The sequence below is a fragment of the Sinocyclocheilus grahami genome, unplaced genomic scaffold (assembly GCF_001515645.1).
Source record: "Sinocyclocheilus grahami isolate Dianchi unplaced genomic scaffold, SAMN03320097.WGS_v1.1 scaffold791.1, whole genome shotgun sequence".
Lineage (NCBI taxonomy): Eukaryota > Metazoa > Chordata > Actinopteri > Cypriniformes > Cyprinidae > Sinocyclocheilus > Sinocyclocheilus grahami.
Window position 1 is genome coordinate 720,932 of NW_015505970.1, and position 13,836 is coordinate 734,767.

At 38.2% G+C, this 13,836-nt stretch overlaps 1 protein-coding gene across 1 annotated transcript in view; it reads right to left on the reverse strand.

Moving 5' to 3' along the window:
* Nucleotides 1-1,436: 1,436 nt before the first annotated feature.
* The window catches only part of LOC107561771 (butyrophilin subfamily 1 member A1-like), a 42,423-nt gene continuing 30,023 nt past the window's right edge, over nt 1,437-13,836 (reverse strand). Inside the window, exons 2-4 of the mRNA XM_016246245.1 lie at nt 10,667-11,008; nt 8,732-9,007; nt 1,437-1,697 (exon numbers count right to left, since the gene is read on the reverse strand). Of these exons, the coding sequence (XP_016101731.1) occupies nt 1,585-1,697; nt 8,732-9,007; nt 10,667-11,008 (731 nt within the window). The 3' untranslated portion in view covers nt 1,437-1,584. The remainder of the gene's footprint in view (nt 1,698-8,731; nt 9,008-10,666; nt 11,009-13,836) is intronic.

A 13,836-nucleotide genomic window follows, 5' to 3' on the forward strand; every position in this document is an offset into this window, starting at 1 on the left:
ATTTCTAGTCGTGTCTTCTTTTGGAAGACCAAACAAAGTAGTTTCGCTTTCACAACGAAAAAGCGTCACACACCACGGCCTTGAGTGAGCAGAGGCGGCGGACTTGAGAACGGCGCGGCCGGCGGAGTCGACGAAGGAGCGTCCGGCGGGCTTGCGGCAACCACATGTGACGACGCCGGGCAGAACTCTGTTTCATCCACGGTGAAAGCCGATCCGGCGATCCACAGCGTGACGTTGATGTATTCCCTCAGCGATCAGCACAGATCAGCTCTAGGCATGACGAAGCGGATATCGTCCTCTTTTGGAAGACCAAACAAAGTAGTTTCACTTTCACAACGAAACACAGCGCCTTCACGACATGGCGGCAGCAACAATACTACAGCGAGAATAAAAGTTACACCTTCTTTCTTTGCGTGAACATTTGGGCGGTGTTATGCAAATCTTCCCACATCGTGAGGTAGATATGTGGGGGCGTGTTAGAACGAGACGTTTTAGGTAGGTGTGGCTGACTCTTAACTTTTATAAAGAATATCTCTTTGGATTTGAGACTTTAGTCTTTGCAACTTTACAGATCTTCTTTATGCACCAAGAGCTTGTAACACTCCAAAGAGAAAGGAAAAATTGAAATCGCATCATATGACCCCTTTAATAATTTGTCATTTTGTAACTTAGAAAGAAACATATAACACATGATGGAAAAATACCGTGTTTGGTTTTGGTCTAAATTCTATTTTTTTATAAGATCATTTAAAATGTCTTAAAAAATAATATAAAAAAACATGAAACACTTTATTTTTGAAAAAGTTGATAAAAAAGAAAAAAAAAAAAGTAAAATACATCTTGTTAATATTAATGCTGCTACAGCTAAAGTAAACCTCTCCCGCAAGGCTGTGCGTTTTTAAAAAACTTCAAAATCAGCAGGCATACAGTGAGCGTTTTGTTTTGAATATTATTTCAGTGATATGCATATTTCATAAATAAACATTTGTATAGTCAATGTTTTAAAATATATCCCTCTTCATTGAGCTGTCATTTTTAAAGCTGAAGTGTATAATTTCTGTGGTAACAAACAGAATAAAGATTGATAGTCCTTCCTTAAATTGATGCTAGTGTTGTTATGCTGGTTAGCATGGTCACGTTATTGTCAGATGTTGTCACTTTAGGTTTCTAATAACATTGTTTTCCATAAACTGTCATTCAAAAGAAGCCATGAATTTTGCAAGATATGATTTCTGTAAAACATTCTAATTATATTATAGTATAGCATTCTCACTCTTATATTTTTACAGATGCTCTAAAAAGCCTGAAATTGACTTTTTTTTCTGGTTTCACTAAACATCTAGTCGCTAGTGAAGATTTTAGGACAGCAAAGTGAAACAAACACAATGTAATTGCTACAAAAATCACACACTTCAACTTTAATGATTTCTTGTGTTTCTGTCCCAAATCTGTATTGCATAAAGTCTAGTAGAGCAGCAGTATTCATTTAAATATAATAAAAACTTTTAAATAATATTGGAGGCACTATTGGAAGAGCAGTAGTTACTTTTCAGCAATTCATGTGAGTCCAGTATGGACGTGAGGTCATTTGCGCCTGTCACGACAGTATAACCATAACAGCAGACCCGTCGAGCACAGGAGGAAAAAACACAATACAGACAGAACCACAACTGAAGTTCTGGAGCTCATGTTCCCATCTAAAATTAAAGACAGACAAGAGTTTACAGACATCTTCTGTAATGACATTTTAAACAGGATATTCACTTATGTTCAAAATTCTCAATTACAAATGATTTTTTTCTTTGGAATAATGTGAACTGATGAATCCAATTTTAATTTATTTTCATTTTTATGTTGACTTTAACATTCGATGTCTAATTTTATACTTTCATACACCACTGTTCAAATGTTTGGGGTGGGTAAGATTTTTTTTGAAAGAAGTCTCTTCTGCTCACCGAGGCTGGATTTATTCAATATAGTAAAAACAGTAATATTGTGAAATATTATTACAACTCGAAATAACTGTTTTCTATTTGGATATATTTAAAAAAGGAATTTATTTCCGTGATGCAAAGCTGTATTTTCAGCATCATTACTCCAGGCTTCAGTGTCACATGATCCTTCAGAAATCATTCTAATATGCTGATTTGCTGCTCAAGAAACATTTCTGATTATTATCAATGTTGAAAACAGTTGTGCTGCTTAACATTTTTGTGGAAACCATTTTTTCAGGATACTTTGATGAATAGTAAGTTCAAAAGAACAGCATAATATTTTAAACAGAAATCTTTTCTAACATTTTAAATGTTTTTACTGTCACTTTTGATCAATGTAATGCATCCTTGCTGAACAATTATATACATCATATCCCAACTCATTTTCTATTATGACCACTGATTATGGATCTACACTGAAATGTCTCAAATACACTGAGCAATTTGACATTTCAGAAAGTTTTGCATCATAAAACACTTTCAATGGAAGGAAGGAAGGAAAAAAAAAATTTGCTGACAGATTCCTCAAACTTGATGCAATTTATAGCACTTGCAAAACACCCAGTAAATAAATCAGGAAAAAGAAATTAAAGCTGATGCTGTCGGTCAAAAAGTCTGTACAACAGTGAAACAGCTGCAATGCTCAAACTCCTGATTCTCATTTGTTCAAGACTGATAAGCAGGCTTTTGTGTTGTAATCTTGCAGTGTCACCTTCCGAAAAATGTGGCTGTTATTCTTGAAATAGATTTGTTTGGGAACTAGGGTGATGCTTATTGTCCCAGAGAAAAAAGAATGTAATGTGAAACATAGACGAACCTGGTAGCTATCAGACAATGAAGGATTGATTCTGCTCTCAAGAACTCACACAACAAAGACTCGAGATTCACTGCACTGGTTACAAACCAAACCAAAGGTTACAAACCAAATACACGACACGTAAATGACTGACACTGATCAAATGACTCTTTGTACAATTTAATTGTCTTATCTCAGAATGTTCCAGAGAACATGAGTATCAGGGCTGATGCCAGCTCAAGTGCTTAATGTAGATATTCTGAGACCCATGTTAACTTTTCACTTCAGCTTTTTGTTGCAATAAAAAGAAAAACCGACTAAAAATCAAAACAGTTCTGAAATACAAAAGGAGTGAAGCCAATAAGTAGCAAATAAATCTGCACTCTTGAAATGCCACCTGACACCAGCAAAATCCCCCAGATTCCACAATCCATGGCTCAAAACACTGAGCTTTGTACTCCACCACCACACCGGAGGCCAATAATGACTTCATCTGTGGGATTGGTGCAGATAATGGATAATGAGCTCTCCAGCCACTCAGACAGTCACTGTTTGCTATGGATTATTACAATCCAGACCCGAGTGCTGCTGCCATTAAAGTGGAGGTCTAATGCTATTCTGACTTATTTACACTGTTAAAGAGTTGGATTCTGATGCTAAACATGGCCAAAGTTTCAAAACACAAGTTGGACGCATGATGGAGTAATTCTGTGCCAAATACACTCCTTCAGGGTTCGTATAAGTTTCAGAAAGTTTTCTTTTAGTATGGCCCTGTATGACGTCATAAAGGGTGGAATTCCTTATATGGGCACTTCTCCCGGAAGAGCGCGCGCACACAGCTAACAGAGCGAGAGCAAGAGACCCATCAACATGCTTAATTCGGGTTACTGAAGTCATCGTCAGAGCTGCACAGGACTTGCTCAAGAAGGATTTGTCATTTTGTTTTTAGACCACAAAATCAACAGTCACCAAAGAAGTGTGGTTTTGGTTGTAACGGAAAGATCATCTTGTTTGTTCAGCTTCCCAAAGAACGCAGCTGTTAAGGGAACAGCAGATGCAGTTTAATTCTCCGGGGCAACAAATGTTTTATAAACAAATTAAATCAAATTTAAGTCGAGGTTTTTTTGTTTCTGTTTTATTCATGTCAATGTCACACCACGGCACGCCTCCAGGAGCTCGGCTGTTTTCATAGAGAAGCGTAAAGCTGTATCTGTCTTTTATAAATCTGATAAAACTAAAGACTCTTAGGTTATATATGAATGATGCAAAATCACTCTATAGCCTAGGTACTCAAGATTTACATGAGATTGGCAGAAACTGTGTGTGGGACAAACAAAGTACTTAAATTCGGAGTACTTTCGAATTCGAGGTGTCTTCAGATTTGAAAATACGAATTTCAGGTTAGTTTTTCACTCAGATTGTTATCTGTAATGAAATTAAGGTGTTGGTGTTAAAATGCTTTCTTCTACAACCCCATATCATGAGCTGACACTTTTTCCAAAATAATGCCATGTCTGCCACTGGTCGACCCACCATGCTTTCTGTTTTTTGCATACTCGATAAGATCGATAAGATGTTTATTCACATTTTTTCTGCATGCTACTTGCAAGATAAGTGAGTGAAGTGACATGTGGCCAAGTATGGTGACCCATACTTTGAATTAGTGCTCTGCATTTATCCCATCCTAAGTGCACACACACAGCAGTGAACACACACACCGTGAACACACCCGGAGCAGTGGGCAGCCATTTCTTTTGCTGCGGCGCCCGGGGAGCAGTTGGGGGTTCAGTGCCTTGCTCAAGGGCGCCTCAGTCGTGGTATTGAAGGTGGGAGAGAGAGCTGTACATTCACTCCCGCCCACCTACAATACCTGCCGGACTCGAACCTTCCTCTAATCGATAGATCGATAAGATATTTACGGGTTTTTTTGCATACTGCTCGATAAGAATATGATCTTTATGTTTTTCTCTGTACTGCTTGATATGTTCGATAAGAGCTTTACGTTTGTTTGATATGGCTTGATAAGATCTTCACTGTTTTTGTGTATTGCTCACTAAGATTGATAAGACCTTTACGTTTTTTTGTGTAATGCTTTTTAAGATTAATAAGATCTTAAAGGTTTTTTTTTGTGTGTGTGTGTAGTGTTTGATAAGGTGTTATTTTTATTTATTTATTTATTTTTTGCGTACTCTAAAAACTGTCAGGTTATTTATTCTACCCAACTGCTGGGTTGAGCCTGTTGGCTCATATGTTGGGTTGCTTTTTTCCAGTGTTGGGTAGTTTTTGTGTTAGAGAGCGGTTCTCAGCACCTCCTACTGATGCACTTCTTCAGTGAAATAAATATTTACATACATTTTATTTAATCTATAAAATCTTTACTGTCCTGTAAATTATATTATTTTACGCAAATCAACATAACAAACGTGTCAGCAGCAGTCGTTTCACATGACGGAAACGGCTTTTGCTTTGAATTGCATAAAAAAAGTGAAAGTGACGTGTGGCCAAGTATGGTGACCCACACTCGGAAGTTGTGCTCTGCATTTCACCCATCTAAGTGCAAACACACAGCAGTGAATAGTGAAGACACACACACGGAGCAGTGGGCAGCTATTTTTAGCTGTGACGTCCGGGGAGCAGTTGGGGGTTCGGTGCCTTGCTCAAAGATCTCACCTCAGTGGTATTAAGGGTGGAAGAGAGATTGCTGTACATTCATTCTCCCACCTGCTTCCCATGACTATTATTCATCACAATACTGAATTAAATTTATTTTGATAATAAAATATGCTCTCTAATCTCAGTACTGTTTGTTTATGCAGGTTATGGAGTCAGGCATCTTTCAGATACGAGTGAAATGCGAGGCGGCGGTCTGAGGTTCGCAGTTCCCCCGCCAAACGGCTCAGATTTCAGCGACACACCGGCTCAAGAATCAACACTATTTTGGTTAAAAGGGATAATAGAAAACGGTTGAATACACTTGAATTAAAATGTTACTTTTAAATTTTACATTCTTTTTATTTCTAAAATTCTTGATAAACGAGTTTAAATGAAATATTGTAAACTATGTGATATTAACCCAAATAAATTCAATTTGTTTTGTTGTTTTTTTCCCCATGGGTGTGCTTGCTTATTAAAAAAGTTAATCTTTTGATTATTGCTGTTGCTTCTAGTAATTCTGTGTGTGCTTTAACCCAAGCAGCTGGGTCAAAATAACCTAGCATGTGTTCTGTCCAATATTTACCCAGCGCTGGGTTTACTTTTTTGTGTAGCCAACTGCTTGACAAGATCTTTACTTTTTTTTGTTACTGTTTGATAAGATCGTTAAGATGATGTCAGCTGATTGTAACTCCTCCCACTACAATTAAATAAGGCACAAGTTAATCTGTACTCACACTTTCCTTAGTCTGTCACACAGAAACACACTAAAACAGCTTGAGTTCTGTCGTGCATCAAATCAGCTTTCAATTTTGTTGAACAGGAAGCAATCGGGAGAAACCTCATGCCACTGCTGTTTAGCAAATTATGTTTATCATTGGAAAATTCTGGTTGTTTGGCTAAGCTATTTTTAGTGCTGTTGATCAAAGCTTTTGAGTATTATTGTAAACATACTTGTTGCTCAGGTTTTTGGTTATTGAGAATGTCATTTGGGTTTCTGAATGATATACAGTGGTGTGAAAAAGTGTTGGCCCCCTTCCTGATTTCTTATTTTTTTGCATGTTTGTCACACTTTAATGTTTCAGATCATCAAACAAATTTAAATATTACAGAAAGATAATGCAAGTAAATACAAAATGCAGTTTTTAAATGATGATTTCATTTATTAAGGGAAAAAAGCTGTCCAAACCTATGTGGCCCAACGTGAAAATTTAATTGCCCCCTCCTGTTAAATCATGAAAGTACTGCAATTAACCACATTATTTTAGAAAGCTGAGTTAAATTTCACTAGCCACACGCAGGCCTGATTACTGCCAGACCTGTTGAATCAAGACATCACTTAAATAGAACCTGTCTGACAAAGTGAAGCATGCTTAAATAGCAACACATTATGCCGCGATCTAAAGAAGTTCAAGAACAGATGAGAATCAAAACAGTTGGCATGTATCAGTCTGGAAAGGATTATAAAGCCATTTCTGAGGCTTTGGGATTCCAGTGAACCATGGTCAGAGCCATTATCCACAAATGGATACAGTTTGTTGAACAGTGGTGAACCTTCCCAGGAGTGGCCGGCCTACCAAATTTACTCCAAGAGCACAACGACGACTCATCCAGGAGGTCATAAAAGAACCCAGAACAATATCTAAAGAACTGCAGGCCTCACTTGCCTCAGTTAAGGTCAGTGTTCATGATTCAACAATAAGAAAGAGACTGGGCAAAAATGGCATCCATGGGAGAGTTCCAAGGCAAAAGCCACTGCTGACCAAAAAGAACACAAAGGCTCGTCTCTCATTTGCCAAAAAATATCTTGATTATCCCCAAGACTTTTGGGCAAATATTCTGTGGACTGATGAGACAAAAGTTGAACTTTTTGGAAGGTGTGTGTCCCGTTACATCTGGCGTAAAACCAACACAGCATTTCATAAAAAGAACATCATACCAACAGTCAAACGTGGTGGTAGTGTAATGAGCTGGGGCTGCTTTGCAGCTTAAGTACCTGGACGACTGGCCATAATTGACGGAACCATGAATTCTGCACTCTATCATAAAATCCTGAAGGAGAATGTCCGTCCATCAGTTTGTGACCTCAAGCTCAAGCGCACTTGGGCTATGTAGCAGGACAATGATCCCAAACACACCAGCAAGTCCACCTCTGAATGGCTCAAGAAAAACTAAATTAAGGTTTTGGAGTGGCCAAATCAAAGTCCGGACTTAAATCCGATTGAGATGCTTAAACAGTCCATTCATGCTCGAAAACCCTCCAATGTGGCTGAATTAAAACAATTCTGCAAAGAAGAGTGGGCCAAAATTCCTCCACAGCGATGTGAAAGACTCATTGCCAGTTATCGCAAACACTTGATTGCAGTTGTTGCTGCAAAGACTGGCACAACCAGTTATTAGATTTAGGGGGCAATTACTTTTTCACGCAGGGCCAGGCAGGTTTGGACAGCTTTTTTCCCTTAATAAAATAAATAATCATTTAAAAACTGCATTTTGTATTTACTTGCATTATCTTTGTGTAATATTAAAATTTGTTTGATGATCTGAATCTTTTGTGTGACAAATATGCAAAAAATTTTAAAAACAGGAAGGGGGCCAAGCTTTTTCACACCACTGTAAGCGTTAGCAAATGACAGAAATTTTTATTTCTGGGTGAACTGTTTCTTTAAGGAGATAATCAGAGTTGTTTATTTCACAGTAATTCCAATGGGAATTTACTGAGTTTTGAAGTACTCCCCTTTAATCATGACATTCCTTCTTGGTGTATACCACAACTGTATGATGATGTTTACTCCATGTGAGGTTTTGCTTTTGTATGCTGGTTTAAGTTACATTTACAATGTTACAAGAGATTTCTATTTCAAATAAATGTATGTTGTTCTTTTGAACTCTCAATTCATCAAAGAATCCTGAAACATTTTTTATATTGGTTTCCACAAAAATATGAAGCATCTTAACCGTTTTCAACATTGAGGATAATTAGAACTGTTTCTTAAGTAGCAAATCAGTTTATTTTAAAATATATTCAAATAGAAAACAGTTAATTTAAATTATAATATTGTTTCACAACTAATAATCTTTCAGTAATATTACTGTTTTTTTCTGTATTTTCAATCAAATAATTGCAGCTTTGAGCATAAGAGACTTCTTTCAAAAACTTTAAAAAAATCATATGGACTCAACTTTTTTTCGATGTGTAAAATTCATGATTGTAACAGCAGCTGGGTAACGATAAAATCTAATTAAATCATCGATGAAATACAATCTTATCCCAGAAAGCAGTGCTTACCATAGCTGACGTTAACATGCCTCTGTAGCTTCTGATGCACGGCAGGGTTTTTTAGAGTAAATGTGACATTGAACGCTGGACTCTGGGCTATGTAGCTGCTTTTTAAGTAGAACAGTCCTCCGTCTGATGCAGACGAAACCTCCAGGTGGTCAGTGAGATTCTGACCTCCTGACCCCAGCCACATGACCTCTGGCCTCGGGTAGCCCTCAGTCTCATACTGGACAGTCACATCGGTGGATTTGAGAAGGATGCTTAACCTCGGCTCGGAATAGAAGGCTGACGACACAAGACATACACAATGATTTACCAGATCATCTCTCACATCAAACTATTAGAAGTCAAAATTAATTGACAGAATATGAATCCATATGACTTGGTATATGCATTTGTACAGAGTACAAGACTTGTTTCAATGCAAACATTACAACATACAGGTTTGTAATAACATGAGTAACAATATTGCTTTAACTCGACTTTTGACTAATGTTTGGCAGGGTTAAAGTGAAAAAACAACAAAAAACATTGTTCCTTGAAATAACTTAAACTTTAACTGAAATAAAATTTTAAAAAGCAACATTTATTTTTTTCATTTAGTCTAACATTGTACTAGAATAACTAAAACTGACATAAAAATTATAAAAATACAGCATTTAAAAAATAAAAACACAAAATACAATTAAAATGAAACAAATATATAAAAATATAAAATTAATATAAAAGAAAAAATAAAATATATATTTAAAGGGGTCATATGATGTTGCTAAAAAGAACATTATTTTGTGTATTTGGTGTAATGAAATGTGTTTATGCGGTTTAAGGTTAAAAAACATTATTTTCCACATACTGTACATTGTTTCTCCTCTATGCCCCGCCTTTCTGAAACGCGTCGATTTTTACAAAGCTCATCGGTCTGAAAAGCGAGGTGTGCTGTGATTGGCCAGCTATCCAGTGCATTGTGATTGGCTGAATTCCTCAAGCGTGTGACGGAAACGTTACGCCCCTCACCATACTGTGATGCCCTGTCCGGCCGGAGCGATGAGGCAAAACCAATAAAGCCCATTATAAACTAGGCATTTGTTGCATCAAGTGGGGACATAATTACTGATTATAATGACTTATACTGTCTTTTTATGCGTTGCACCGCACCGCGTAAACATAAAACCATGTCTGCATTTGTGATTGGAGAAACGACAAACAACAAGCGCTACTCTACACTGCCCAAAACTTGCGTTTGAATCGTCAGTGGCAAATCCTTTAAATATGAAAACATACTTACAGGCTGTAAATCAGCATTATTTGTCAGCATCATAGACTGTATAGGGTCAGCAGGCGCGCCGAAGGGGAAACAGAGGAACAATTCACCGGAACACTGGCATTGTAGGCTATACTCTCCCAGGAAACAGTCCTCTTCCTCCGTAAAATGCGCTGCACACATCTGAATATTTGGTTTGAACTGTTCTGGAACAGTGTTGTAAATACAACTTAACCACTGATTTCTAGTTGTGTCCTCTTTTGGAAGACCAAACTAAGTATTTTCGCTTTCACAACAAAACACACAGCGCCTTCACGACATGGCGGCGGCGGCAACAACAATACTACAGCGAGAATCAAAGTTACGCCTTCTCTCTTTGTATGAACATTTGGGCGGCGTTATGCAAATCTTCCCACATCGTGACAGACATGTGGGGGCGTGTTAGAACGAGGCGTTTTAGGAGGACGTGGACGAGTCTTAACTTTTATAAAGAACATCTCTTTGGGTTTGAGACTTTAGTCTTTGCAACTTTAGGGATCTTATCTATTCACGAACAGCTTGTAACACTCCAAAGAGAAAGGAAAACTTGAAATGCCATCATATGACCCCTTTAAAAATAAAATCTATTAATAAAAACTACAATAGTATCTCTGTGATACTATATTAAAATACCACTGGTGTACCTGCGTAAACCAAATGCACCACTCCTCTGTCAGATCCCTTGCTGTTGCTCACTATGCACAAGTATTTCCCGGCATCCTTCAGTCCAAAACTGGCTATACTCAGTGATGCGTTTCCTTTAGCAAATTCCTTGTGATTTAACTTTGTCCGGTTGAAATAATCGGAGCTTTGTCGTTCAAGCTGGTCTCTCTCGTAGTAGAAGCTGTGGACCACCCGAGCATCTTCCTCCCGTTGCCATGTGATCACCAAAGCGTTAGCGTTTGGTTCAAACTCACAGGGAAGAAGTGCCGTGGCTCCACGCACCACGAGAACAGGACTGGAGGGTACTGTGACGCTAAAGGAATCTGGAGAAGAGAAAGTTTATACTGAGAGGTTGTTAGGAGGAAGCACAAATTTGCACATTCAACAAAGGCATGTACGTAAACTCAGCAAAAAAATAAACATCCCTTTTTCAGGACACTGTACTAATTTTGTAAAGTCCAAATAAGCTTTACAGATCTTTAAGAGTTTTCGTGCTTGTTCAATGAACCATTAACAATTATTGCACATGCACCTGTGGAACAGTCATTAAGACATGTACGGTTTACAGATGGATTTGCTGCAGGGAAGCATGAGGACTGCAAATGTGGCCAGAGCAATAAACTGCAATTAACGTAATGTAAGAGGCCTACAGTTCTACAGACAGACAGGAAGGACAGCCAATCGTACATGTGTAACCATATGTTTCCCAGATGTGTTCGAGAACTTGCAAGTGCCTTGATAGAAGAGTGACAGAACATCTCACAGCAAGACCTGCCTAATCTTTCTCAGCCCATTAAGATGAGATGCACTGCAGTTGTAACGGAAGAGGTCTGACGCAACAGGTTAGTATATATCAAACATGTTTATTGGGTCACAGAGTACTGGGGTAGGGTTCAGAGGATGTGATGGTGAGGGAATAGTTCGAAGGATATGATGAGCGGGGTAATCCGGGTCTTTGGCTGTACAGGAGATGGAATGCAGGCAGGAGGAGCACACACCTCAGCGATCCGGGAACTAGGAGGAACAGGAGACACTAGGAGGAACACAGGAGGTAAGTAATGCAGGAAGTATTCAAATGGAAGTAGTAGCCCTCTACGTGTATACGAGACCGGACCCCGCTTTGTTTAGGGACTCCCTTTTCTCCTTTATTCCATTTCTGTTTGTCAAATGTATGTGAAATTTGTTCTGTTTATGTCTCAGTTGTTGAATATGTTGATTGATTGATACACACACACACACATACATATAATATAGGAATTAAATTAAACATTATATATATGAATGGGCTTATAGAACAGTCCGTTGGGAGTATGCCTGTGCGAGTTTGGTAATAGAGCCATTGTCTGGATGTCAACAGAAGGATGTGATTACTGGGTTAGTGTCATAATAGATGGTCTGAATGGCTTTTGCTTTTGGAGCTCGTTACTGCCGCATGATTACACAAAATACAGGGTTGGCATGAAAACCTCTCTGAAGTGCTTCCACAAAGGCAACCCAAGTGCAGTTGGATATGTAAACTACAAAATCAAAAAAAATATTGACAACTTCAAGAACAGCATGCAGCCCACAAGGCTCCCCGTACTTTTGAATTAATTTTGTAGTTGTTATTGATGAATGCATATTGCATAAGGATTTTTTTTTATGTGAATAGGTGAAAAATATTTAATACAATCACATATTTTTTGCCTGTTCAAAATTCACATCTTTTTCATTACCATGGGAATCCTGGCACACTGATAAGAGTGAAGGACATGGTTTCTTGGGAGGCGATTATCACTATAGAGACGCTATTGTTTCAGTCACAGACTCTACAGTAGTTTGAACCTGATCGGTCGTCTTGGCTAAAAGCCACTTGCTAGCATATAAATTAGGACAGTGGTTTTCAATCCTGACCCTGGGACCCACGGCTCTGCACATTTTGCATGTCTCACTTATTTAACACACCTGATTGAGATCATCGGTTCATTAGGTGAGAGCTCCATAGCTGCGTTCCAGTCCGTTTTTTAAATGCCCTTCACTCGCAAACTTCCCTCCGTCTCTTTTACTCGGATGTACGTCATTGATTACTTGCATGAGTGCCCACTTCTGGCGGAACCCTTGGAATGGGCTGAACTGGAACGTCCTAAGCCCTTGATCACTTAGAATCAGCTACGGAGTTGGTTTATTGTTTACATTTTTTCCCTTATGAATTTGTTTGGTGCAGCATTTTATATGTATATAGGTATGTTTGGGCTGTTATAAATGTTTAAAAAAATTATTTATATATTATAGAGTTGTTTGAGGTGGGGATAAATTAAATGCGATCTGCAATGACATCACAATCGTGTTGTATTGTGGTCTACAGAGCGGCCTGAAGTGTGCATATGAAGCAGACTCGCTCCCTCGGTCAAAATCGAGGGTCTGTCCATACCCAGCAAGCAATAGCCATCATTTCAACGTCTCGGTTAAGTATAGACCCTATATATTCCGGCTATGTGTAACCCACTCACTTCTAGCCCAAATAACCTTGAATTTGGTTTCATGTCGTTTTTGGCTAAATAACTTGTGAGATGTATGATATTCCATCATGTAAGCAAAGTAATAGCGTTTACAGGGTGTTTGGTTTCATTTCTTTGACATGTTCAATACGTGGCCACGATTTAACTCGTAGTCACAGCATGAGACATGACTACTGGCAACGCGAGACATGAGAGTTAGTAGAGATCAGTGTTGTGTTTTGAATTTTTTTTACAGGAGAGAGCACTACGTTTACCTGTCAGAGAGCAGCGGGCAAACAACAAACGATAAAGGACATTCCTACTTGGTCTTGTAAGTGTCTGCGTTTTCGTTTTGACATGTGTTCATTATTTATCTATATTATTTGTTATCATGTTTAGGAACCGTGACATTTTAGTGAAGGGAGCAGATTGTAGTTGATAGTGATCCGTGACTAGGCCCACGGTTCAGCACACATGTGTTCAGAGGATTAATTGCAAAATTTAATAGAGTAAAAGTTGTATCATTTGTACGCGTTTACAAACTCAATCGATTTTAAAACAGAGCAAGAAGAGGCAAAAGAGCAAACAACAGAACAAACACAGCTTTGACAAAGATTAATCCTTATTAATTTTGTAATGACTTGTATCATTTATTTATTCATTATTAATTTGTA